Source organism: Exophiala dermatitidis, assembly GCF_000230625.1.
Source record: "Exophiala dermatitidis NIH/UT8656 unplaced genomic scaffold supercont1.4, whole genome shotgun sequence".
Taxonomy (NCBI): Eukaryota; Fungi; Ascomycota; class Eurotiomycetes; order Chaetothyriales; family Herpotrichiellaceae; genus Exophiala; species Exophiala dermatitidis.
The window spans coordinates 2,016,578-2,042,346 of record NW_008751649.1 but is presented as its reverse complement, the minus strand read 5'-3'; the positions used below and the strand labels follow the sequence as shown (position 1 = coordinate 2,042,346).

Below are 25,769 nucleotides of genomic sequence, written 5' to 3'. Positions count from 1 at the left end.
TAGTACAAGAACGGCGCCCTGTCGCCCCGTGTCCTAGTAGCAGCAGTGCAGTACCTAAGTAACATACTATGTAGTAATGCAGTACTACGACCATTATTATTGCCGCCTGCAAGTCACATCAACTACTGCGCCTGCACCCTGCACCTCAGCTGCGCTTCTCCAGACTCCCCCTGCGCTGAACCGTCCCGGGCACAAACAAGCTGAAGCCAGGGTCGAATTCACCTCGATATCCATTGCATCAGTGGCCCTTTTATCAACTCCAGGCTCTATACTCCTAGCTTGAACCCGATCTCTTGACCCCCTGAACAGACCGTCATCGATTGCCTTCAGACCCTGCCGGACTGCATACACGAAGTCTCCTCCCCGATGTCAACCTTTTAGCTTCTCGTCGACCCTCTCTCTGAGCCCTGCCAGTGTCGTCGTCTACAACAATAGCACCTTTACTAGCCGCGGACCAGAGCGCAGATCACTTTCTATTCTGTCATAGTAGTCCTTCAGTCCGGGACCCAGCAGCCTTCAGTGACCAATCAACACATACTTCGGTTATCTATCCGAAGACATCTACTACGCGCTGCTACATTGTGTGTGCGGTCTGACTGCATGTCCTGGAGTCGAGGCTGACTGGCGTCCATCCATTCCTACCTCCATTTGCACAAGACCATGACGAAGTGGTGCTGTCGACATCTTGCAAGCGTTGTTCAAAGCAGTCCCCGGTGTGCTGCGTAGGACTCAACCTGCGCTCCATTGCCGGAGAAGCTGCTCTTGGGCCTGAAGAGGAGAAATAGCTATGCCGGCTTGTCACGCAATGCGCGAACGACATACGGCAATGGTGTTGCTATGACCGAGCTCGTTAACGGTCCTACGCAGTCAAGATCCAATCGTTCTTTGAGTGCAACGATGTTGGTCTCAGACGATCTGCACACATCTGTGTCGTTGGTATGTGCACATCCACGTGAAGGCAGGCATGTTCGCCCATGGAAGCAGATCAGCAACCAGGTGGGTTCACGGAAATTGCTGTCAAGCCTTCTCTGACCCTGGCCATGTTCAGTACACGTGTTGATGAGCAGGCGATCTCCCTTGGTGATCAAGTTGATCAACATACCAGGGCCTCGATGAGATGAACAAGGCTGAAGTTCCTGATTTGCTCCCATTTCTTTGGCAGAGATATCCCTCTGCCTCGGTGGACGAAAAAAGAACCGGCTCCCCGAGGTGCACGAGGCTCAAAAAATACAGAGTCTTCTTGCTCGAATTGCCAGGGGTCTTCAGGGGTTGTCCACAGTTTGTCAATTCCATCCACCTCTTCGCGGGGATGAAGAGCATGCTGGAGCACCAAATTGCCCACCCATCCCCTCCATAGCCGATCCACGGTTCTCCTTGGGAGGATATGGATTCATGGACCTATTTCCGGCTCCCGCTGCTCTTTGATGTCTATCCACCTCCGGGTAAGGACAAGTACACAATCATTAACACGAATGTACAGTTTTCTGGCAGTCCAGACAATTGCACTGCACTATCAAAGTCAGCCGTGGGTGCGTGGCTCTGAGCTATGTGCAAACAGACCTTTACCGCACAGCTGCAGCGTACGAGGAACACCTTTGTTGAATCAAGCGATGCGTCGACGACGCCGAGACCTCCTTCTGGCGCTGATGACGTTACCTAGCCGGTTCGATAATGGATGCCGCACACCTAGGCATTGCGCCTGGAAAATTCGTCTCCTCCAACCCAAGCTCCCTCCTTGCCGGGGACTTATGAGCGGCGCGTCATGGCGTGGACTAGATGAAGGAGGAAAGGGCAGGTCTTGCCTGCAGAGAAGACACTGACGATATTGCCACACAATTGAAAGACCCAAAATGGGCCGCATGTCTTGACGATTATGGGGAGTGTTACCGCATGACAACCAGCCTCCAGACGGGCACCATATAACGCTACTACTTCTCTTACATACAGTGCTTGCAGTACTTGGTACCTGGAAGTTGGGACAAATGTCTATTCGTAACAAGGGCAGCGATCGGGATGGCGAGCCTGCTTATTTGTTATTTTGGCACCCGTTCTCCAAGCATTCGATGTCCAGTCTTGTCTGTGCAATTGGACAGCCCCGAGGGACATACTACCTCACTGGCAGCAGTTATGCCAATCCGCAACCGTGCTTGCTGTGTAGGTTGGTTGGCCGGGTAGAAGAAACGGAAACTACCTAGGTACCTGAGCAGGCAAGCAACCAACCGAGCAGTTGTAGCCTGGGTGAGGTTGCGCTTCTCCCATATAAATGTATCTTTCTGAGGTTGCGCCGGCAATAGTAGCAGGACGGGGTGGAAGACGAAAGACGATGACATGGCAAAAGGATTGGCAAAAGGATAGCATGAGGATATGACCATGACCCGAATGGAAATGGAATTAAATTCAATCCATCATGTTCATTGCGTCGTTTATCCGCAATCTATGATAGCGGTTTACCACAGCATGGTGACCGCGAGTAGAACCGTGGGAGATGATGCCAGACCCAAAACTCAAATACGTACAGTCAAACACGCATCTAATCAATCATGACAACCTGAAGGGTCCCTATTCTAAATGCCCCCGGCCGTTTCTATATTCAATCACGCAGCTCCAGCGGCGTAGACCTTCTCAGGCTCGGTTTCCTGATGACTGTTGGCAGCCATCATGTTCCGAATCCCTTGGGTCAACTCCACACCTACCCTCTCCTTGGCCAACAGATCTACCAGCAACGGGCTGGGCTTGCTGTCCCGCTGAGGTTGGAAGGCCGACTGGCTCTGCTTGTATTTCTGTACATTGTCCAAGTACATGTCAAACAGGTAAGAAGAGTCGAGAGGACCTCCCTTGGCTTCCGGGTGGAATTGGGTCGAGAAGATGGGGCGAGTGGCATGGATCAAGCCTGGATAGATAGATGTGAGTACATGAGGCTTCGAAAGACAAAAAGGTACAGAACAAAAAGGGGACCAAACAAAAAGGGGACCAAAATGCTAGCCAACTAACCTTCGTTAGAGTTGTCGTTCAAGTTGATAAAGTATGGCTTCCACTCGTCGGACAATGTGGCAGCATCGACGGCATAACCATGGTTCTGGCTGGTGATGTGACATTTGCCCGTGGTAAGGTCCAAGGCAGGAATGTTGTGAGCCCGGTTACCGTACTTGAGCTTGACGGTTCGAGCACCGGCAGCAAGAGCCAAGAGCTGGTGGCCCAGGCAGATCCCCATGATGGGGACCTGGGATGTTTCCATCAACTTTCGAAGATGGTACACCGTGTCCTGGCAGTGGGTTGGGTCACCGGGACCGTTGGAGATGAAGACACCGTCAAAGTGGTGAGCAACCTTGTGGATCGGGTAGTCGAAGGGGAAGGCGGTCACGCTGGCGCCACGACTGACGAGGCTGCGCAGGATGTTCTCCTTGACACCGCAGTCGATGACCGCAACGTGGGCGGTCGGAGAAGGGGCGCTGACGTGAAACGGTGCCTTGGTGCTGACTTTGCGGACGAGATTGATCTGTTCGGGATCAATGAAGGCTTCGTCCTGATCCTGGTCGTATTCTTCTCCAATAGTGATTCTGGCCAGACTGGAACCTTGCTCCCGCAGATAGGTGACGATGGCTCGAGTGTCCACTCCAGTGATGGCGGGCACACCCTCCCGGGCACACCACTCACTCAAGCTTTCCACCGCAGTCCAGTGGGAATATTTCTCTGCAACATCCGCAACAACCACTCCCACAGCCTGGATGTGAGGGCTCTCGAAATACTTCAAAAGTCCATACTCGTCCCGGGCGTTCGAGGGGACCCCGTAGTTACCAATGAGGGGTTGGGTGAAAACCAAAATCTGGCCTCGGTATGAGGGGTCGGTGAGTGACTCAGGGTATCCAACCAGGGACGTTGTGAAGACTGCCTCTCCCGAAATATTGCTTCGAGCCCCAAAAGATGTTCCCTGGAAGATGGGACCGTTTCGGATCGTGAAAGTGGCTGGCTCGTACGAGGGCGCAGTGTGTCGGTACTTGGTGTGCAGAGGCAGATCTTGCTGCCGTGGCGTATTGTTCGACACCGTGGCTAGAGATCGAGCCCGCAGGGTCGACGCAACGCTCGCGAAGGGTTTGCCCGTCTTGGGCAGAAGAGCCGTCGGCCTCAAAGCTCGAGAAAACATTTTCAAAATTTATGACTGTCGTATATCTTCCTGACCGCTAGTTTGCTTGGGCCTTCCACAAATGATCTATCGGCGAGTTAGATTTCCATCCCAACGACGGCAAGGAGAGTGAATAGGTACCACTAATGTAATCCTATCATTCACAAGTTAGCAAAGGTCTCAAGAATGATTCTGATGACGTTTTCTGTGCTGTCAAGGCAGCAGGAGGTGCTTATCAGTGGGCTTGCAGGACAGGGCATGAATTTACCTGAGAGGTGAAGATGCTTGGGAAGCACATGAACGCGATGAGATGTCTTCGATAACCAGTCGTAGCAACGATCAGGAACCTCCTGAGACGTCGAGAATGCCACAGGAGCTAGAAGCAAGGCTTTCGACACGAAATCCTTTCTCGTAGGAGTACGCGGTGTGGAATTGGAGGAGCAGAAGATTGGTGGGAGACGGGCGAAGCTCTGGCGGAGTGGGATCGGAGTCACAAGCACACGGCCCAATGAACGCTTGCGTATCTGCTCAGGGAAAATTCTGCGGCTCGTGACGAAAGATCCAGATAAGATGTTTTCGCTACAGATGACATACAATAACCCTTGTGATTTATTACTACATCAAGATAATCGGAAGACTTCACAGCGCTGTATGACAACTCTATTGTCTACAACTGTTAATCAGCTTGGGCTTTCGTAGTCGCCATTTGAAACGGTTTTGGAATGGCGAAGCACGCCCAGGTAGTCGACCAAAGGGTTCCCTTATCACGTGACTTAACGGTCACGTGTAAACTTTGTCCCGTAGCCGGTGACTTCGAAAGCAGGGAGGCCAAGTAGCAAGGCTATACCGGGTGAAAATAGCCATTGTGTGCTTTTCGAGGGCGTTTCAAAGAGTTCTTTGCCTTGGTACAGGAACAATACTACAGTTTGCCGTGGACAAGATGGTGGCGGCGAGGCGCAACTAGAGCCTTCGACAAGGCTGCGTATCACGTGCAGCGCCAAGGATTCCGTCCATCATGACTTCAGCCTTGTTCAAGTTCGTCGTTCTCTCATTCTTTGTGTTACCCGGCCTTCAAACTCTGTTCTTTGCGATTAAAAGCCATAATAGTATCAACTCGGCCACGGAGGAAAGATATGGCTGAGGGCGATTCCGAGCCCTTGACGGCACTGCCGTTTTCGCCTGTCACGGCAGCGCATATTCTAAACTGTTCATTTCATTCGTGGTACCCGCTTTTCCGATCCGCCACTCCAAAGGCCAGACTTATCCCATTGTCACAACCATTCTTGGAGTATTTACGCGCTGATGGGATTATCCTTCCCCCGGACCAACCACCTAACGATGCGGATAGTGGCTTCGAGGATGAGGAGGAGGAAGATCCCTCAGAACCTTGGTCCGACATTCATGAGCGGATCAGATCCACCATTCAAGAACTAGGCGGGAAAGTCGTTCCCAAGTTGAACTGGTCAGCGCCAAAAGATGCCACATGGATGGCCACTACTAATGACATGGAATGTCGGACTCCAAACGACATTTATCTCCTTTTGAAATCTAGCGATTTTGTCACCCATGATCTGGAACAAGCTTTTGATGGTTGTGTCGACCAGGCACAGGTTCCGTACCATCTCGTGCTGCGGAAGTCATTCAACCTGAATCCTTCGTTGGAGTTCCGATGTTTTGTACGGAACAGAAAACTGATTGCCATCACTCAGCGCGAGATGAACTATTTCGAATTTCTGTCTGACCTGAAAGAATCATTCAAAGCCAAAATCCAGGACTTTTTACAAGAGTTATCCGCCTTTCCGGACGACAATTTTGTGTTTGACGTCTATATTCCGCCACCGCATAATCGGGTTTGGTTGGTCGATATCAACCCATGGGCACCGAGAACAGACCCCTTACTATTCTCCTGGCTCGAAGTCTTGCAGATACCAGAGCCAGAAGAGAACGTTATTTTCGATCCAGAGTTCCGGCTTGTCCAACGTGACGACCCTGAGGCTTATCAGTTCGCATCGACAAAATACAGCGCTCATAAACTACCAAAAGAGGTCGTGGATGCCAGTATGGCTCCGACTGAAATGAAGAATATGATGGAAGAATGGAAACGTGTAATGGAAAGACGAATCGAGGAAGATTTTGACGACTAGGTTATCAAGGCTGATGGGGTCATGCCATTTTCGCCTTCAAGGACTGAGAAGCACTATGTCCTGTCATTGCATATCAGCAAACAAGGACCTGCCATATCCGGAAACTGTTTACGCGCTTGTGGAGCCATCATTCTCTCTTCTGCTTTGGAACTCTTCGTCAGGCTGCAGTGTTACAGGGCTCGAAACCAGACAGTCATCTAAACCAGCACAGAGTCCAGTCGAGTTGACTTCAATGCGTCGTTGTCGATGCCGCAGAGGGAGTCCAGATTTTCGAGCAGCTGTCGCATTACCCAAGTTACAACGACCTGTTCTTTCCTTCATGGGTGCTTCTGGCGGTGGTATTCCCGCCGCGGACTCGGCAACGACTTACAGGCGCGGTCGAGTGTAAGCATGACACCAAAAATTCTGTCATCGGGCGTCGAAGAGGCAAGCTGAGCTGAATTCAAGGATCTGCGGCTCGCAGTACATTCACGTGGTCAAACGCGCGAACGAACCGGCATGTGCTACGTGCCACTGCAGCATACTTCATCCTCTCATAGACACCGTGCCAGTGCACACAGCATTACCACACTGCAAGCGGTAAAGGAACGCGGTGTTGTCGAGGCACAGACAGGCGCCTCAGACGGTTTTCGATGGACATCTGGCCTTCACGTTCGCACAAACAGCTACCATATGGGGCACGACTTGAGTGCCGTGCACTGCCGATTAGTCCATATATGTTACGATGGGACAGTAACAGCAAGTCTGTCGCATGGCCACTTAATGGTCTTGCTGGTTTTGCCTTTTACACAGCGCTACTCGGATGTGTGGCACACTATCACCTCAGTTTCGATATTCTGCTGCATGCGAGGAGCTTTGGATTGTTTTCAGGATTTTGCCCAGTGGCCTCTTTGTCATAAGGACCAATTACTGCGGCAATCCGTGCATTACAAGCTTGACCATTTATATCCAGACAGAGATGTCCCTCGAATCTCACTCAGCGTGGTTGTCATACGTCGGTTCAAAATTCGACCGAGTGTCTCAGTGCGCTCTGCGGCTTGCCACATGCTGACACCGCAAACTTTCGGACTCCGCTACACTTTGATTTACATCATAGTCCGTCCGAATTTGTTGGGATCGATAAACCTTGAAATTCAGACGCGTTCGTGTTGGCCAGGATTGGATGGTATGAGCCGGGATAGGGAATAATCACATTGTACGCAGTGAGACTAGGGGACTCGTGTTCCAAAAATGCAACATGGAGTACTGCAAGGAAGGATCTTGGCTTCAATCTCCACCGACGCACATCTAGAGCCCTTCTGACACTGATGGGCCCCGCTCTGCTTTGGTCCAATAGGCGCCTGTGCGCAGCTTACCCTGTTCTACACTCGGAATGAACTCACTTTCGACGACTCGAGGGATCGAGGCAATGCCAGAAAAGGGGCATGTAGCGCGGCCAGCTGGAGACGTTTAAAGGCCAGTCAGTATCGCCCCGGATTCGCAACTGGAATGCAGTCTGCCTTTTCAGCACATCTCACCTCTCTTTCCAACACGGCATTTAAGCCCAAAGTACAAAGTCGATCTTCCATCAACTATTCAGAACACTTGGTCACTTGGGTTCAGGTACAAGTGGTGCTAGTGCCAGCCTTACCTGGGCGCTGTCTTCCAATCACGTACTTTTTGTTACAGAGCACTCTGATTCGTTGCCTCCACGAGAAGGCATTCTTCCGCCTTGCAGAAGACGCGTTTCTATACTACAACCTGAAAGCAAAGCTACCCGACCAAGCCCTCTCTGACCAATTGAAACCCGCATACATAAAACTAGGAGACTCATGGTCAGTATCTATTCAAGTTTGCAATTCGCTTGGCTCACAGCGCTTATATACATATGCCTTGGGCCGCAACAAAGAGAGCGCGTGACTGCTACTGACACGTCGAGTAGGCATCCCAGTCTGGCAAGAAGAAACCAGTGGTCTATCTCTGGTCGTGCGTTAGTGCTTCCCAGCCGCCTTACCTCGTCAAGCCTAACGATAGCAGTGTCGCTGCGGTCGTTCACACATTCCAGTTCGAAGCCAAAAGTGCCCCAAGTGTGCGCAAACGAGGTGTTCAACATGCCTCGTGGAAAAGCTGAGAAGCTAAGATAGGGCGAGGAAACGTCTTGCGCGCCTACAATTGGGATCTCCGACCTTCGGCCCCTTGTCTGGGTATAAATTGCTCGATCGCCACCCTCAATGCATTCTACTTCCATTATTCCATCAAGATAGACTCTCTCGACCGGCCGCGGGTAACATACCAACGGCCGCCTTCCATCTCACCCTGAGAGTTCAGCCAGTTATTTTAAGCTGCCCACTTCGCCAAACTTGAGACCCATTATTGGAGCAGATAACCGAGAATCGAATGATATTTGCACTATCTTTACTCTTTAGCCAAGGGCTGGGTGTCTGACATACAGACTATCTGGCTTTCACCCCGTCCCTCCTACGCCTTTTGCCTTATAGCAGTATCTGTTTTTTTAATTCAAAGACTTGAATCCCAACACGTTGCCTTGGCATATCAGACCCTATGGAACCCGATCCTGAAGATGAAGACGACCAATTGAACTTGCGGCATTTCACACCCTCAAAATCCCAATGGAAGGAGCCTCTTGAATGTGACCAGGACTTCGTGGCGGAGGAGGGTTCTCGTGTATATGTCGATGAGAATGGCAAGGAGACGTCATGGATCGAGAAGCAAGCAGAGTCTCGGAGGCTGTACAACCAAAGGCAGCGGTCAGGGCTGGATGAGAGCGACACTGATCTCTTAGACTTCATCCAGAGCTTTCGGGAGGATGATGAGGCCGAGATTCTGCTCGATTTTTGTCATGGCGCGAATGTGGAATCGCTGCGCGCAGACAAGTGGAATAGGAAAGAAACACTCCCGAAAAATATCTGGATCGATGAAAGAAGCTGTCGTGGTCAAGTACCCTGTTCAAGGCCCAACCCGGGACCTGTCACAGCTCATGGTGCTTTTCAGAGGCTGCGGAAACCGGTAAGTTTGCGCACTCCCTCTGATGCATACTTGACAGGAGAGAAGTGCAAGATTGAAGGAGATAATACGCGATGTCCCAAGTTCGACGTTAACATACTAGTTTGCAGCGCTTCAACTTGGAGCTTAAGCATCCCCGGGCGGGCCGCCGGCCCGAAAGCACCAAATGCGCTTCTTGCACGCATCCGGTTAGCTCGCCGGACATGGAGACTCGACCCGCGCGGCCCGCTGCTACATGTACACTTGAACCAGAAGCCCAAATTGCCTTGGCTGGTAGCGCGGAAACTGCGGATTTGGGCTTGTTCTCTTGCCAGTGTCTGCACTGCCGCCCGAGCTCCGACTCTGATCCAACTGATGCCGATCACGATACCGGAAATGGTGAGGCTGAGGTTGATGCCGATCGCCAGTTGATGTGCGTGGACAATGAACAGCTCCGCGACTCGAGTGAACGCCTGGCCATATGCTGACCTGGAGCTAGATATATCCAGGACCTGGATCCCTGGAGTGCATACGCTCTCATCGGGACTGTTCCATCCCCCCATCGCGAGACACTCCGCGATGCCCTGCGGAGACACGTGGCCGCCGAGACCTTCGTGGGCGTGGAACACCCGGTACCTCAATCCTATGGTAGCTGAACATGGGCGCCTGGAATCTAATTGTATCGCAGGTCAATGGCTTAAGATGCCTCTCCCGCTTTGAAATGCATTGTCCTTTCCCTGTATTGAAGCAGGGTCCCAGGGTTGAGGACCAGCGAAGAGGCCGGGACGGGCAGCCGCTGAGACATGTTACCGATGTTGGCTTTCTCAGCTGGGACCCTGATCCGATTCAAGAGTTCCTCTACGAAGCCCACTTTTCCTTTGCTGTAGTAGGTCCCAACGAATGGGTTTGGACTGCATATTTCCTGGAGGACAGGTATTTCTATGATCCCAAAGACAGATACCTCCCCGAATACTTCGAGGATGGTCTGTCTCAGGAAGGTACTCCAATGGATCCCCTTTCAGACGGCGAACTCGAAGCGAACTTCCCCCTCTGGTCGCATCGACACTATTTCCTGGCCATCGTACTATCTCGTACCGGACAGGTCAAACGTCACTGGCAGAAGGCTGCCTCAAGAGTATGGAAGAGCATCAAAATCTACAAAACGGTTAGTACTCGGTACGTCTGGTTATAGCACAGCCACCCCATGCTCCTGATTTCCTTGGCCAAGAAGAAGCAGCCAAGGCATATTGGGGTTCAGTCTATGAGCGAGAGCCCGGGGGTGAAACAGAGGTTCTGTTTTCGCATGGCTCACCGAAGCTAACTTCCGGACTAGAAGTATCACTCTGCTATATCCCGTACGAATGAGCAGAATGGAATGCCCCATTCGCAGGATTTTGTCCGAGAGCTCCATAAGTCGTCATCTTGGGTCCGACACATCCGAGACTTGACGATGCAATTGTCCCTAGGGATCACGGAAGTCGTGGAAGCCCACAAATTCATCAACCAACAAACGAATATCTTCCATGATCTAAGCGAGGCGGAGCGGCGTCTCTTGGCCGCCATTGAGAAGTTAGTGGGCGAGTTTGAGAAGCTCCAAAGGCAGTTCAAGAACATGGAGAGGTATTGTGAGCTTTACCTGAAGGACGTAAGTACTGGAGCTGGACTCATTCTGGAGGAGGAGCCAGCCACCCCATGGCTGAATTGTGTCTGCGTGGCATGTCTGCTCACAACTAACACCTATTCATGAGCACAGCTTGACATCTCCCTCATGCTCCAATCAAATCGAGCAAGTGATCACAGCAAAGGACTGGCAGACGTCATGGTGGTGAGTCATCTGGCCTCCATTGAAGAAATGAACTTACCAAAGCCCGCAGAAATGGATGACCCCCATCGACTTGGCAACCGGATTTTTCTCCATGAACGCAAAGGTACTGCCTCGGTTTATACCCCAGACTTCGGTCTCTTTCTTGTGCATCCTCGTCATGTTCCTTGGCCTGGCTTACTCTTGTATTCACTTCCAAGCGGAGAGGGCGGCCGCATCACTCGGAGTCGCGAGGCAGAAGATTATGGCAGCAACTCCTAGCCTACGTATAGCTCGGCGGAGGGGTCTGGAGGATTTGGAGACCGGCGAAGGTGAGCAGCATGTATGAAGACAAGCATTCACATAGGCTTGTTTGCCACCGTCAGAGCTTCCTGATACAATATGTGATCCTTGCGGAAATACTGTTCTCTAGACCGAAAGAAGGGTACGCAGCGGGCTGTTTGCAATGATAATCTGGTGAACTCAAACCTCCCTTCATCTGCATCTCGAGAGGTTGTTGTCAAATCCTGCAACCTGCCCAATGCTGCGGATAACCGCACGCCGATGAGTCCAGGTTCTGACACAGTTCTCTGGGTAGCGAACCAATAGTCAATGCACCCCAAACTTGAACGGGGCATATTCGAGCAAACGGGGCACCACTCTCGGCGACGGTGCGCTGAGGGTAAGCCGCTTCTCAAGCATCGTCTGGCTACGCTCCGGGTCACGGAGGCTGCGGGCATGAGGCCAGGACTCGCAGCGCCAGACCATGAGCCAGATTTTCCCTGCAGCATTTTCGAACCCAGTGGACCCCGATCGCCCCGATTTGAGGCTCACAAAGTGTGCATATCATAGCATGACCTGTGCCCAATGCGCTCGTGGTGCGTTGTCAAGTATACCGACTGACGACCATTGATGCCCGAACCCCTAGTATACCGACTGACGACCATTGATGCCCAAACCCCCACCGAAACCAGGCCACAGTTGATTCGCTGCCTTATTTGCTGAGAGGATGTTAAGTCATTGAAAAGTAAGCACATCGACATTGGATGAAGGACTGCTCGTCTTCTGCCTTGGTCCCGTCTATACATGCGCCCGATAGCGGCGTCCAACAATACCACAATACCACCACCATGTCAACACTGTCTTCTGAGGGCATTCAAGCTGTGCTTGAGGGGGTGGGAGTACACAAACCGGTCCCTTCGTTTGCAGGCGCTGATATAGAGGCCACCCCGGGCGATATATACGTCTCATATCTTGCAGCAACGTTATGCGAACTTACGGGATGCGCGCCTACTTGCGCTTACGACTCCATCCAGTGGGCGACCGACGTTGGCGACCTTGTGGTGGTCCTCCCCCGACTGCGGATTCCGGACGCTGACCTCAAAGTACTGTCTGATCAGCTCCAGTTCAATGTGAGTTTCCTGCTACGCAAATTGCACCCCCCGCCAACAGTTAAACTCACAACGTCAGTTCCCGGAGACGCCGCTGTATGACCCTCCATTCGCGGACGGGATCAACCTGCGACTCTTCGTTCACAGGTTTACACTGGCTCGACTTATTTTGCCTTACATCATCGACCGCGGCTCTGCTTATGGAAAACATACGGCAGATGGACTTCGTGATGCCAATTCCCCGGACACGGGACGTAAGAAAGTGGTGGTTGAATTTTCCTCACCCAACCTTGGCCAGGAGTTCGACGGGAACCACCTGCGGAGCACCATCATCGGGACCTACATTGCATCCATGTACGAAAGTATGGGGTGGGATGTGTATAGGATGAACTTCCTCGGCGACTGGGGTAAAAATATCGGCCTCTTGGCCGCAGGATGGTCGAGATTTGGGTCAGAAGAGCTCTTCACCGCTGACCCACTAAGGCATCTGCTCGATATCTACACGAAGATCAAAGAGCTTTTCACAACCGTACAGCAGGCGGCGAAGGTCGAGGGCGCAGAAAAGCAGCCGACCCCTATCAGCGAGGAAAGAGATGCATTTTTCAAGAAGATGGAAGACGGGGATCCCGATGCGGTGGCTTTGTGGAGACGGTTCAGGGAGGTTTGTGTTGCAAAATATGCCGAGGTCTACGCGCGCTTACACGTCGATTTCGACGAGTATTCCGGCGAGTCGGCAGTCCGCCATGAGACAACAGTCGAAGTCGAGAAGGCGCTAAAAGAGTGTGGCGTGGAGGAAGATGGCGACGAAGCTTGGATCATCAACTTCAAGGGCCACGGACACAAAGGGCTCGGCACCCCGATAGCGCGGCACCATGACGGCACAACAAGCTATCTGCTAAGAGACATTGCTGCCGTGCTAGAAAGAAGCCGGAAACACTCGTTCGACAAGATGATTTACGTTGTCTCGGCCAAACAAGACTCCCACTTCCAGCAGGTCTTTAAGGCATTGGACCTTATGGGTCAGGCCGACCTTGCTGCACGGCTCCAGCATGTTAACTTTGGAAAGTCGCAAGGGCTGTGTCCCAAACCCGGTGCCAGTGGCCTTTTATTAGACGATATCCTGAATCAATGCCAGACTGCAGTATTGGAATTCATGCAGTCCCACGCAGACGACTTTGCCGGCGTGCCACCTGAGGACCGTCCAAAAGTAGCAGATGGGCTCGGTTTGACGGCGCTGCAGACCGGTGAACTGCTTAGCAAACGCTCCGGGAGCTTCGTGTTTGACCTATCCAATATGGTCCAGCAGGATGGATACACTGGGCTGAGCCTACAATACTGGCTGGATCGAGCCAGATCGGAGGTTAAAGGCCCCGATCTGGATCGATCCCGCCTTATGTCGGCAGACTACACGATATTTGAGGAAGACGCTTACATACCTGTGATTGATGTCCTGCGGGTGCTTGTGCAATGGCCGGGGATTGTCAAGACCTCGTTCCGCACATTGGAGTCTTCTGTCGTTTTGACTTACCTATTTCGTTTGGTCGATCTTCTGCCTGCGGCGTGGGAAGTCTTCGATCCATCACAGCAGGGAAAAGAGGATGAGGACGGCGAAAATGATGAGCAAGTGGATGGACTCGGTGTGACTGTTGACCGGACCGAATGGGGGTCCAATAAGGGAGAGTCTTCGTCCGACGCCAAGCCAATGCAAACGTGGACGAACAATTTGCGAGCACCAAGAAGTCAGGGAGACGCCAAAGAAAACGACCCCAAACTCGATGGATTCATGACAAAAGAGTACAGAAATGACGCCCATGACAGTCGGGACGAGGCTGAGTCAACTGCACTTGATGGACAGCTTCAACAAGAAGCAGAGAACCACACCCTTGCAGATTCCGACCACCATGCTGGAGCGATTGGGGAGGCCGAACAGGGTCCCATGGACGAAAATCACGGCAACGTAGACGACGACGACGACGACGATGACGACGACAACAACTTGGAGGGCACTGGAAAGGACAAAGGGAAAGCGAAAGCGCCCGAGGACGCTGATGAGAACTCCTCCTCCTCCTCCTCCTCCTCCTCTACCACGAACGCGGATATACTGAAGCTGGCCTTCTTCCAATGTGTCGGGCAGGTTCTGGAGAATGGGATGCGAATCGTGGGCCTGGTGCCTGTCCCTGCCTGAGGACTTTTCACAGGGATTCTGCTCTCAGTGAGCTTTCCATTTTGTGTCACGAGTGGTTGAGAGAGATTTTTTTTTTTTTATTTTTTTTTTATTTTTTTTTTTTTTTTGAATGGGTGTACTTTCTGATTCATTTGATGTACTGAGGTCTGTGACATTGGTATCTCACTCCCCACCCAGCTTCGAAGTCACAAATCACGGCCTATAAGTTTGTGATTGGTATTGCGAGAAACAACTACGACTAGGACGAGTGTGCTTATCACTATTGACACTGAAGACAATACTGCGTATTTACATCATTTAGAGGTCCGGGAAGTATGGACTGCAATTACTGTGCCCAATAACCTGTGAAGTACAGTAATGTGTACGTGACAATAGTACACTCCGCACACAACAGTTGTCAACTTGGAAGTTTTGAGGTTTTTGTTACATGTCCATTGTGCCCACGGGGACACTGAAAACGCCTCATCTAATAAGTCTCCCGCCCTCAATGCACTCACAGCGCCGACAAGCCCGTGGGTGGCTTACATTCACTGTTCAAGTTCACTCTGCAGGTTGTACAAATTAATGTCCAACGTAGTGAAACCGGACCGGACCGAAGCGAGCCGAAGCGGGCGAGCGGGATGATACCTCCCATGGACACACTGACAGATGACCAACCGTGGCCGTGTTCGGGCACCAAAAAGGGCGAAAAATACGAATAAGGCGACGGCGGCCACAGCAATGGCAATAGGAAATGGCAATAGCAATAGCGATAGTAACAGTAACAGTATCAGTATCAGTATCAGTAACAGCAACACATGCATATGGAATAGCAATAGCAGGCCTGATCATCATCTTCTTCTCCCCAGGACAACCCCCCCCCCCCCCACCCACTCCTACTCCACTTCCCAACCCAGCACGGGCAGTGCAGTGGAGTACTATTTATTTATTACTGCTACTAAGTAGTCCCGTAAACGTCGTACATTTACTGGCAGTACGTAAACGTACTCGGCTGTCTATCTGAACAGCTATGAAGCTATGATCTAACTAGAATTCAAGTGCACGACAGGCGGTCCGACGTAACTGGCAAACGGTAGGGAGGACACACACGAACTTTGTGTGCGAATATGGTGCGATCCGAAAGGGAAAGATTCCTAATGGACTGATGATCGTATAGGCAACTCACTATCTGTACAACTTGTGCAATGAACATAGCACGTGCTGAAGTACCTAACAATGGACACGACAGACCTGCCCAGGTAACAGGTGAGGTTTTCACTGGCAGGCGAGAAGGAAAAGGGCTAAAAGGCATCTGTGATGCATGTGTTGTTTCGAACTCTTTCGTTGGGGTGGTGTGGTGGGTGACCGCAGTGCACAATGACAATGACAAGCTGTGCCACGTTTCATCATCATCATCATCATCATCATCAAACGGCAGAGCAGAGAGCGAGGCCCGAAAAGGGAAGCTTGGAGGGAAGGGAGGAGGGAACGGACGGACGGACGACTTTCGGTTGGTTTTGATTGAAACCAATGATGGCTGTTCGCTTGTGGCTTTGGGCATCTATCGCTAGGTTCCTAAGGTAGGTAGATGTAGGTATTTCAAGGCAGGAATTGTAAATGGATGCCTTGGATTTTTTTGGTCGGTCCAGGGTATCAAAATTGGGTTGAATTGGCGAATGAATGTGACGAATGGAGATGATGCTACCGTCCTACAGCTATTCCGCGCCGCCTGGGCCTGAGTGATTAAGTACTGTGCGTGCTGGATATGTTATTTATTGGTGTTGGTGTATCTCGTGGGGTCGTTGCTTGAGCCAGCTGCACGGTCGGGAAAGGAAACGGTGGTATTCACCAGAGTACATGCACGTACACCTTATTCCAGAACTGATTGATGAGTGAGACAGGGATGCTATATGGTTAGATACACAGCTGATGATGATGATGATGATGATGATGATGACGGGTATATAATCCATCCTCATTCGACACATTCAAGGGTTCTGCTGCCCAGCCAGAGAAGCACGCCGGGCCCAACTCAGCCCTGGCCAAACCAAGGAGCCTGACACGCCTCATGGCTGGGAGATTCCGTCAACTAGTGTATAAATTGAAGAAGCAACATCTGGTCACTCCATCCCCTCGCCTTTCAATCCCTGCAGGCCATGTGATGCATGGACAGCGCAAAGACGCGATATGTGTCTACCAAAATCGTGCCCAAAGAAATAGGAGCATCACATGGCTCGCCCATGCTATTGGAAGTCAACAGCTGATCCAAGCGAGAAGGCAACCCCCTTCTCTGAGCGAAGCTGAGCCAGGCGAGGCGAATAGACTCGGCTCGCCAGTCCAGCCTCACTGCGGTGCGACCACTGAAAGATCGCCACGCTTTGGGACGGCACAGCGACAGGGGATCATGAGGATGTCTGTCTGCAGGCTTGATCCTCTGGTGTGTTTCTGCCCATGAACAGATGAATCACTGGATCAATCGATCAATGCGGCTCTGCGGATTGGGCAGATGCTGGAAGGAAGGGCTGCTCGATGTTTTCTGTCTTGAGCGCTCCCTCTTTCTTACAACATGTCTGCTATTTTTCGATTCTCCTCCTTTCCTTCTTTCTAAAAGCACCACTCTGAGTGAGTCAGTGTGTTGCGTATAGTGGTGTTGAAACTCGCATCAAGCGGAGGGTAGGCCCAGGAGGTGAACAAATCATGGAGCTAAAGCACCGACGGCTTTACCTGGAGTGAGTGCACCCTCGGTTTGTCTGCCTTAAATTGCTTTGATTCCGGCCAATCAGTCTTGGTGTTGGCTGAATTTCAACCGTCACACTAACAATTCGACAGATGGTGTCAAAGTACGCCGATCAAACTGGTGGTGGATCGAGAAGACGCGAAAGAAGAGAGCGAGCATTTCCTCATTCCAAGCCAATTTCTCCGCCACCGGTCCCGAAAGTTCCGTGAGTTTCTTGACAAGCCCGAGGAACACGCAGATGGACCGTATCTCTTGTACCCCGTCCATGACACCTCTGTGCACACAATGGAGGACTTCTTCATATGGACTTTCTCGCCGCAGCCAGAGATCGATCAGGGTGCGTCTTTCGACGACGTTGTCCAGTTGGGCATTTTGGCTTGGAAATATCAGATCCCTGCCCTCAATAACCAGGCTACAGATCTGATTCGGACCAATCTTGCTAACGGGGAATGGGCTCTCCGAGCCCCGACGGTGGACGACGTTTACGAAGCCTCGCCGCCCGGTAGCCCGCTGCGTGAAGTCGTGCGCGCCGCCCTTGGTCGGTTTCGGTCCAGCGTCGAGGAGCAGGGCGCAATCCGAGAGGAGTGGCGTCAGACCATGGTCAAACATTCCCAGCTGGGCGTCGACTATCTCGAGGCCACGCTCTCAGAGTGGAAACGCCAGAGTTATTTGGCTGGCGTGTGCCGATTCCATGATCATCAGGGCGTCGATCAGCAAAACGGCACGCTCGCTGATGGATGTCCGTATGCTCGAGAAGAGTGCTATCCGACATGGGAGAACGAGGAGGAGGAGAAATATCAAGAGCCAAAGCTAAAGGAAGCAAAGAAAGCACAGGATATGGGTCTGCCCAACGGAATTCCTAAAGATGAGAAGAAGGAAAAGCATCACGAGCCTGGTGATGCACTTGTGCCGCAGATAAATGGACGAGCGGGAGTCTTCGCGGAAGACGCGCCCCCGACCGACGTGGTTGCGGCCGAGTATGATACGCCCACACCGCCAACTGGACAGGCTGCGATCGACGAACGCTTCTACGACTCAGAAGAGGCGGAGCGTCGACAACCCATTCCCGAACCAGTTGAGAGAGGGAAACGGATTTCAAAGAAAACCAAACATGAGCCCGCTTACCGTGAAGACGCTTCTGCCCGCAATGGTGGAAGCCCGAGTCCAGCTGGCGCTTCTCCAATAGTGGAGCATCCTATTTACAAGGCTGTGCCAGAGGAGGTCCAAATGGATCATTCTCCATCAGCAGAGGGTACCGGAACAGGACCGGACGAGTCCACCGCAACCCTCATGTCTGATTCCGCCGTCGAGGAAGTGGACGGTCCTTCGACTGTGGAAGCGGTGAGCATCCCGTCGAATGAGAAGGCCATTGAGCCCTCTGCACCACAAACAGCGGTAGAAGCCAAGAGTCTGGGGTCCGGAAAGAAGAACAAGAAGAAGAAGAGGAACAGTGTCAGTCAGCGAAATTGATCGGGAGGTGGACTGTCAGGCCAAGATAGATTGTCTGGATGTGTGGCTGGCAGGGGAAAAGCACATCAGAATATCAATGGTCATTTGAGTCGTGGCGGAGCGTGAGTGTCCATGACCGTGAAGTGTTGTTGGAAGCTTCATTCGTTGTCCATGGGAATATTAGTTTCTGTGTGATGTGCTCTCTAGGATGGCCAAAATGGGACAAAAAGTTCACATACCAGCACAGTGGCTGACACCTTTCTTTGAACACCGGCAGTATATTCTGTTAAACTGGACGTCCAAAGAAGGGTATCAGCCACTGGGACGCTTTTCCATGTCGCTCATTCGGTTCAGGCACATGCTTGCTAGTCGCTCAGAACTGATCAAGTGGGCATGTACCCCTGATTGCGAGTTCGCTGCGTACTAGTAGTCCTCTGGCCGTTTGGCGGCACCTCTATAGGTGCCTAGGTAGTAGGTAGGCTTCCCTCCGGCCGAGTCAAAAAGTGTAGATGCACGACCTGTCAACCCCCGCACAATGATTGCCGCAATATACGCGCACTACAATGGTGCTTGATCGACAAAGGTGAAATCGAGTGTCTCAAAGCCATCTTCCACAATATGGGCCATGCGCGCCTTAGGCCTTGGTGGTCGACTGGAAGACTTTTCTGCCGCTGCTGTCCTTCACCCACTGACTGAGCGCAGGGCGGGAGCAATGGGGAAGCTCTCAAGTGCCGTCTTTCGTCTGAAATTTGTTCCTGTTGCCGCGATTTATTTGATTGCCTGTGTCGAGTCTAGAGTTCAGAGCAGTATCCACATGCCTTAGCCATGACGTGGTAGTTGGAAGCAAGTCCTCTCCCTTGGGCAAGCAATCCGCCCCGTAGACACGTCAATCCATCAGTGGCCGCGCCATCGTGTACTGGCTTCGAAGTCAACATTGTGTTATTAGAAGGGGAGAGGCCATCCTCTGCTCCTGAACCGCCGGCTCCACGGGTGCTGCAGCCTTACAATTGTACCGTCGGCCTTATGCAAGCTGTGAGTGATGTTCATGCTGCCCCCGGAACCCATATATTGCAAGGTTGACCGGCAGGTACAATCGTAAAAGGCCAAAAGATATTCCAATTTCTTCTCTGTCGTCCTGCGGTTCACGTAACTTGCCTGATCTTTTGTTTCCATACTCTCACGGGTTTCGAGACGATGATGCATACACCCACCAACCGATCGGGTATCGTCGACCCAGAGGCTGCCCGTACAGCCCCATCAGTTCAAGATGAAGGCCCTGCACAGGCTCAACACGTAGGAACAGCTGGACCACCGCCGTCCGGTCGAATGACCGACTTCTCCTGCGTGTATTTCGGATATGGCTCCAACCTGTCGCCGCGAACCATAAAGCAACGGTGCCCAGACTCATTGTACATCGGCCTGGCAGACCTGAAGGACTGGAAGTGGATCATCAATGAGACCGGGTATGCTAACATTGTCCGGTCTCCTGGCGATGTCGTCTACGGTAGTCTGTGCTTCCTCAGCCGCCGGGACGAAATGGCGCTCGATGAAAGCGAAGGGGTCCCATGGCTATATGAAAAGATGGAGCTTCCTGTCACACGTCTCGTGGCCGATTCGGGCCAGTCATCAGATTGGACGCAAGGCGGCAATAGCCTGCAGGTGACGGCAATGACGTACGTGGACGTCCAGCGTATAGCGGTAGGCAAGATCGAGCGCGAGTATGTTGTCTGGGTCAGGAAGGCGATTGAGGATGGTCGGTTGGCGGGCATGCCAGCATCGTATGCGGAAAAATACATGGCCCCGTTTATGCCGAGCGAGGGCGAGGGAGCGAAGCTGGAGGACATAGTCATGATCAGAACGACCAGGTTCGGAGAACATTCTGCGGGAATCGTGCCGCGAGGCTTCGCGAGTTGGAATCGTGGATAGCCCCCGGCCTAGAGTGTGTTGTGTTGTGCAACTCATTTTGGGCTGGCGGTCGCCATGTCGGATTGCGTCCGATGTATGGAACTGTAAGACAGCGTCAAAATTGAAGGTCACTGTCCAGTGTTGGGGCCGTTCAATCAGTCAACCAAACCCGCACCTATCCGTAGTATGCTCGCCGATCGCAGTTCGAACCATGTACACCATCACCACAGGCCCCAAGCGCTTCGGCTGAAGAAGCAGCCTGCAAAGACTCGAATTTGTCACTCACCAACATGGCTGCCTTACGGCCTGATTGTCGAGCGGTTATGCGTGCGCATTTTACTCAGCCAATGAACCAATCTATGAACATCTCTACCACGAAGAAGAATCTTCGCTCGCCTTAGTAGAACATCGCCAGAACTGATTGCTTCCACAACTGCTGATAGCAAAGATCAACATGGCAGAATCAACCTGTCCGGTTCCAGCCCCTTAGACATTCCGCGCAGATGAATCCTACTGCAACGCTGGCCGAGGAGAATAATGATGGGGTTGACACGACGGAATCTGGTCAGACAGCTTATGCGGTATCCTCGAGTGACTCTCCCGGCCGCACCATCGAGGAGGATTCGGCCCTTGATCCAGAAGCATCAAGGAACAGCGTGGAAGTGCCGGGCAGTATTTCGAGTTCGTCAGCTCCAGCAGAGTTGGAGACGGACATCAGCAACAACCCTACAGCCTCGCCGGAGCAATCACAAGCGGCATTAGATGCTGCGTGTTTTTGCTCAGAGCCCACCAGCCCTCCTTGGAAGTCAAGCACTGAAGAAACTCGGAGCCGTGGCATTCTGGACCCTTGTGATAGCGTTTCCTATAATTTGTGGATGTCTTGGTTTCATCGGTTTCTTCTGGTTTGCTGGTGCCGACAACGATACTTGGCGTGGGATCGTTGTCAACGACCATTTTGTTACTGTGGTTACCGCCCTGTCCAAAGGCTTCGAAGAACAGGCATACAACTTCAGATCAGCGTCATTAGTGCTATACTTGCGGGAATCCTTCTTGAAGGATCCCATGTGGCGCTCACAGATGTCGCCAACGTGTCGCTCACTCGATGGAGCGGCGGCGTTGTCACATTGCTCCTGAATCTATGGCGGCAAGCAAGTCACTCTGATCGTCCAACGACAGTGCTGCATAAATCGTCGATACTGCTTTTGATGACTGTGGCTGCTACTCTCATAGCTTTCTCACAATTGGTCACCATCCTTCTCAATAGGAACCTACGTCTCGAGCCTCTCGCAGGCTTCAATGTCAACGGTACAGTACTATACGACTTCACATCGGCCGCACATCCTGGCAGCGGTTGGAACACGAGGCCCTCACTGTTTCCAACACTGCTGAATACAGCAAACCCGGCGTCGAGCAAACTAACGTCAAAGATACAGGCCCTTATCTTCGTGCCTTCCTGCCATATTCATCGGAAGCCAGCCGACAGAATATACACTCTTATCGAGGCCTCGCTACAGTCATCGACACGCGGGTAACGTGCCAGAAGCCTGTGCTGGTAGGTCTCAATCTTTTCTACGATGCCGCAACGACCGGTCTCCTTGTTACTGGGTCTGTTGGAGCGTCTCAAGACACGCCAAAGTTGAATAATCAGACAGTCGTGACGTTCCCATTTGAGGATCCACTGGGACCCAATGATACCTTTGCGTATGACCTCCCCGTTCCCTTCCTCTGTGTACTACCTACGCTGGAGATTTTGAACCAGTGGCGCACAGTATTGTGTTCATTACCAGAAGACGGGAATGAGGGCTATTCCGGCGGCCTTTCGAGTGAATTCGCATCGCCCACGACAACCAATCTTTCTAACGGATACAACTGGAACATATCGTCGAACTCCCAGAATCTGGGTCAGGCATATCTGATGCTGAATCTCACAACAGGATCACAAGCACAATGGGCCAAACAGCTGGCCTCGGACCAAAATGCTCTTGATCACCCGCCTGAAGGTTATCGAGATCGAGATGAGTGGGTGGATATGTTTTACTCCAATGGCACTCTTGCATTGAGTATAACGCTCTGCTACACCTCCTTTGCGACTGCCAATATGCCTGTGCTGGTGTCCAGCAACATGAATCGCACAGAACCCATCCCGCCATACGAGAAGTCTACCTCCAGTTACAAGTATGACGACGTTCGCATGCAATTGGGTCAGAGCAACAATACAGTACACTCATTGCCGACGCCAGAAGAGCGCGGTATCCTTACATTGAGCAGCCAGCGTGATTCATGGCTGGCGCATCCCTCGGAGTTACCAGCGCAAGAACCCTGGTTAAGACAGTACTTCAATGTCCCCGGGAAAGTCTACAACGAGAACGGCTTCGCTGACCAAAGCGCCAATTCCACGGTCTTTCTATTCGACGGGGAAGCACTAGACCAACCGGGCGGCAACACACTCCAAGCTGATTCAACTCTAGTCACATTGTACCAAGAGATTGTCACAGCCAGTGGTGGCTCGGTCGCTTTTGCATTGCAGAGTCTATGTACGGTCATGGCTGCGAATGTCTACTACCTCAAGCTGCCGGAGTTCGACGCCCGTTCTGTCGTGCAACGTGCAGATTTCAAGATTGTCAATCGACCGATGCAAGCATGGGGTTTCTTCGTCGTGCTAGGCATGGTGATATGCCATTTTATTATGATCGGCATCGTTCTATGGTTCTTTTTCCGCCAGACCAGATATACGTATCTGGGACAGGCTTGGATGACGGTTGCACAAACCGCTGGTGGTGCCGTGTTGGAAGAAGAGATCCTGGGAGAGGTAAAACAACATGGAGGACTCATCACTGACACACATATAGACGAGATTCTAAAGCGGAAGGGTGTCGAAAACATGCCTGTTCGCCTGCAACAGCGGCCAAAGGAGGATTTGAATGGCGACAAACCAACAGTTCCAACAGGGCCGGACTACCCAGAAGCCTCCTCAGGACCAGAGATGGTTGGATTGTGTCTCTCGTGAGCAGGTAGATCGGAAACACCAGTACTAGTGACGGATGTGATGCTAAAATGATGCTTAATTCTTTAGGTAACCTTTTAACCATCAATAGATACGCGCTAGTACGCGCTAAGATATGATCAGATAACGAAACTCTTTACCCGGCCTCCGACTCGCGTTGTTTGGGAGAAGGCTCCCTTGATGTTTGTTGATTATTGGCTTCAGCCAGTCGCGCAGCATCCACTGCCAGGCCAGTCCGAAATGCTCAAACAATCGTACCTATACATACCCAACTCAAATCTCATAGTCACAGGCCACATCATAGACACGGCATAGTTTTCGATGCAATACTAGCGATACCACTTCCGTCGACGTCGCGTGCGCGAGAATGCTCGCCAACGAAACGGTCCTCGAAGCACCCGTCACCCCAGCCCCGGTATTCGCATACCGGGCGTTGAAAGGCTTCTTCATCTCCTCACCCGACTCCTCGCCAGACCATGACAATAAAGAGAACGTCCACCCGGATATCAAGACATCGCCTACCAAGATGGATAATGGCCAGCAGCGGCTTCAGCTGACGCCGTCACACAAGCGGAAATGGGACAGCGTGAGAACGGGGACAGTGGTATCGCCCACGAAAGGCATCCTGCGCACACCAGGGCTGGTGACGCCTAGGACCAAGGCCCTCAAAGAGCTCAATGTCAAGTTCAAGAGTGTGAGTCCAGAAGTGGTCGAGCAGCACAAGAACGTTGCAACTACACTTCCCGAAGCTGGACCGGATGACCATATGCGTCGAGTAAGCCAGGATGGGTTCAGCTCTGGCCGTGGAGCACAGCACGCCATGAAACCCTCGAAATCTATGGACAACATCCCGAACAGCCAACCTACGGTCGGAAAGGGTTCTCTCCGGTCCTCATCGCAACAAAAACAACCCGCCAAAGTGACGCGGTCTATAGACAAGTCAACGTCCTCGACGACATCTACGAGCACGACAACGGCCGAGACACTACTGTCCCCTGATGCCATCCAGGCGTACATGCAACAAACGGAGAAAGAGATGAAGCGACTATTGCGGTATAACCAGAAGATGCGCGAATATGCACGCAAGAAGGACGCGGAGAACCAGGAACTACAGGCCATGATTGAACAACTTCGGAAGGAAAATGAGCGCTTCCGAAGCGGACTTATTCCTGGTGCACAGGGTCGGGAGGACCATGTTGGTTTCGCCAGTGCCAGTGCAGAAGTCAGCCGCAGCCAGGGAACAGATGGGGGCCATACTACGATTGGCAAGTCTACACAATCGAATCCGACAGCACCCACTCAAATCAGACAACCTTGTTCGCCATTTCAGCCGTCGAAGAACCCTGGTCCGGTCGAGCTGCGGGAAAACATGGACATGGGTCTTGGAAAATCCGACAATGTTCTCGCAGCCGTTGGCATGGCTACTGCCACCAAAAACACAGACTTGTCATTCGGTGTACGCGCTCCTCCAGCTACGATAACTGGTCAAGGCACGGTGTCACTGGCTGGGGCAGAATCCGAAGCAGGAGCACCATCAGGACCCGAAGTAAGGTTAGGAGGAAGCACCCGCCTGCCTCCTGATCGATTAGCAGCAGCTCGCGAGCGGCTCCGTCAACGTGCGGAAGCGAGGAAAACAAGTGCCTGCGTTACCAATGCCTCTGTCAAGAATTTTTCCTCCTGCAGGGACCAGGCTGACGAAGGCTCGGGAGCACTGGGCCAAAAGCGAGAGTACTATCACGAGCTAATCAGAAACGAATCCCATAATCGAAACCCGGAGCAGAACCAGACCCAAATCAGCACGCATCTTGAGGTCCACAGCCGTGATCAGAGTCAAGTCGACTGGCTCGATCTCTAAGCGAAGAAAGCAAGCAAGCATAACGGCAGCGAGAACTCACAGCGCGACTCGTCTCTGGCGGCCTTGGGGCTGCATATGGGCATGCAGAGCATGGTGTGTGTGCGCGTGTATCACATCTGGTTGCGGTCCAACTTGCATGGTCAAATCCTCAGGTTGTGTACCACCACCTTTCTGTGTGCTACCGTCATGCATGTATCACCATGACCTTATTCACCTT

At 52.1% G+C, this 25,769-nt stretch overlaps 9 protein-coding genes across 9 annotated transcripts; 6 read left to right on the top strand and 3 right to left on the bottom strand.

Annotated features, from left to right (window-relative positions):
* The first annotated feature begins 67 nt into the window (after window positions 1-67).
* Window positions 68-2,405, top strand: HMPREF1120_05053 (uncharacterized protein). Its single transcript, XM_009159210.1, has 2 exons — window positions 68-996; window positions 1,049-2,405. The coding sequence occupies exon 2, from the start codon at window positions 1,425-1,427 to the stop codon at window positions 1,818-1,820; it is 396 nt and encodes a 131-aa protein (XP_009157458.1). The 5' UTR covers window positions 68-996; window positions 1,049-1,424; the 3' UTR covers window positions 1,821-2,405.
* HMPREF1120_05052 (carbamoyl-phosphate synthase arginine-specific small chain) lies at window positions 2,341-4,805 on the bottom strand. Its single transcript, XM_009159209.1, has 4 exons — window positions 4,389-4,805; window positions 4,262-4,274; window positions 2,992-4,207; window positions 2,341-2,890 (listed from the first exon to the last, which is right to left on the bottom strand). Exons 3-4 carry the CDS (start codon window positions 4,139-4,141, stop codon window positions 2,595-2,597), a joined length of 1,446 nt encoding a protein of 481 aa, XP_009157457.1. The 5' UTR covers window positions 4,142-4,207; window positions 4,262-4,274; window positions 4,389-4,805; the 3' UTR covers window positions 2,341-2,594.
* Window positions 4,806-5,253: 448 nt separating this feature from the next.
* Window positions 5,254-6,264, top strand: HMPREF1120_05051 (cell division cycle protein 123; the record flags this gene model as incomplete). The annotated part of the gene is made up of 1 exon (XM_009159208.1): window positions 5,254-6,264. The coding sequence occupies one exon, from the start codon at window positions 5,254-5,256 to the stop codon at window positions 6,262-6,264; it is 1,011 nt and encodes a 336-aa protein (XP_009157456.1).
* A 2,541-nt stretch (window positions 6,265-8,805) lies between these two features.
* Window positions 8,806-11,396, top strand: HMPREF1120_05050 (uncharacterized protein; the record flags this gene model as incomplete). The annotated part of the gene is made up of 7 exons (XM_009159207.1): window positions 8,806-9,270; window positions 9,378-9,679; window positions 9,746-9,878; window positions 9,935-10,411; window positions 10,580-10,891; window positions 11,000-11,071; window positions 11,121-11,396. The coding sequence occupies 7 exons, from the start codon at window positions 8,806-8,808 to the stop codon at window positions 11,394-11,396; spliced, it is 2,037 nt and encodes a 678-aa protein (XP_009157455.1).
* A 697-nt stretch (window positions 11,397-12,093) lies between these two features.
* Window positions 12,094-14,623, top strand: HMPREF1120_05049 (arginyl-tRNA synthetase; the record flags this gene model as incomplete). Its single annotated transcript, XM_009159206.1, has 2 exons — window positions 12,094-12,459; window positions 12,518-14,623. 2 exons carry the CDS (start codon window positions 12,094-12,096, stop codon window positions 14,621-14,623), a joined length of 2,472 nt encoding a protein of 823 aa, XP_009157454.1.
* Window positions 14,624-16,475: 1,852 nt separating this feature from the next.
* On the bottom strand, window positions 16,476-21,567 carry HMPREF1120_05047 (uncharacterized protein). Its single transcript, XM_009159204.1, has one exon. The coding sequence runs from the start codon at window positions 17,946-17,948 to the stop codon at window positions 17,412-17,414; it is 537 nt and encodes a 178-aa protein (XP_009157452.1). The 5' UTR covers window positions 17,949-21,567; the 3' UTR covers window positions 16,476-17,411.
* On the top strand, window positions 19,986-20,714 carry HMPREF1120_05048 (uncharacterized protein; the record flags this gene model as incomplete). The annotated part of the gene is made up of 1 exon (XM_009159205.1): window positions 19,986-20,714. The coding sequence occupies one exon, from the start codon at window positions 19,986-19,988 to the stop codon at window positions 20,712-20,714; it is 729 nt and encodes a 242-aa protein (XP_009157453.1).
* A 1,632-nt stretch (window positions 21,568-23,199) lies between the features above and the next one.
* Window positions 23,200-23,661, bottom strand: HMPREF1120_05046 (uncharacterized protein). Its single transcript, XM_009159203.1, has one exon. It carries the CDS (start codon window positions 23,574-23,576, stop codon window positions 23,253-23,255), a length of 324 nt encoding a protein of 107 aa, XP_009157451.1. The 5' UTR covers window positions 23,577-23,661; the 3' UTR covers window positions 23,200-23,252.
* Window positions 23,662-24,064: 403 nt separating this feature from the next.
* HMPREF1120_05045 (uncharacterized protein) lies at window positions 24,065-25,552 on the top strand (the record flags this gene model as incomplete). The annotated part of the gene is made up of 1 exon (XM_009159202.1): window positions 24,065-25,552. The coding sequence occupies one exon, from the start codon at window positions 24,065-24,067 to the stop codon at window positions 25,550-25,552; it is 1,488 nt and encodes a 495-aa protein (XP_009157450.1).
* Window positions 25,553-25,769: the final 217 nt, after the last annotated feature.

What these genes read in the sequence shown, in the direction of transcription:
- HMPREF1120_05053 (XM_009159210.1), top strand. Translation starts at nt 1,425, where the DNA reads ATGTCTATCCACCTCCGGGTAAGGACAAGTACACAATCATTAACACGA.
- HMPREF1120_05052 (XM_009159209.1), bottom strand. Translation starts at nt 4,141, where the DNA reads ATGTTTTCTCGAGCTTTGAGGCCGACGGCTCTTCTGCCCAAGACGGGC. An exon ending in GAACGACAACTCTAACGAAG is followed by an intron (nt 2,891 to 2,991) that starts GTTAGTTGGCTA and finishes CTATCTATCCAG; the next exon opens with GCTTGATCCATGCCACTCGC.
- HMPREF1120_05047 (XM_009159204.1), bottom strand. Translation starts at nt 17,948, where the DNA reads ATGTTTGACCATGGTCTGACGCCACTCCTCTCGGATTGCGCCCTGCTC.
- HMPREF1120_05046 (XM_009159203.1), bottom strand. Translation starts at nt 23,576, where the DNA reads ATGTTTTCGACACCCTTCCGCTTTAGAATCTCGTCTATATGTGTGTCA.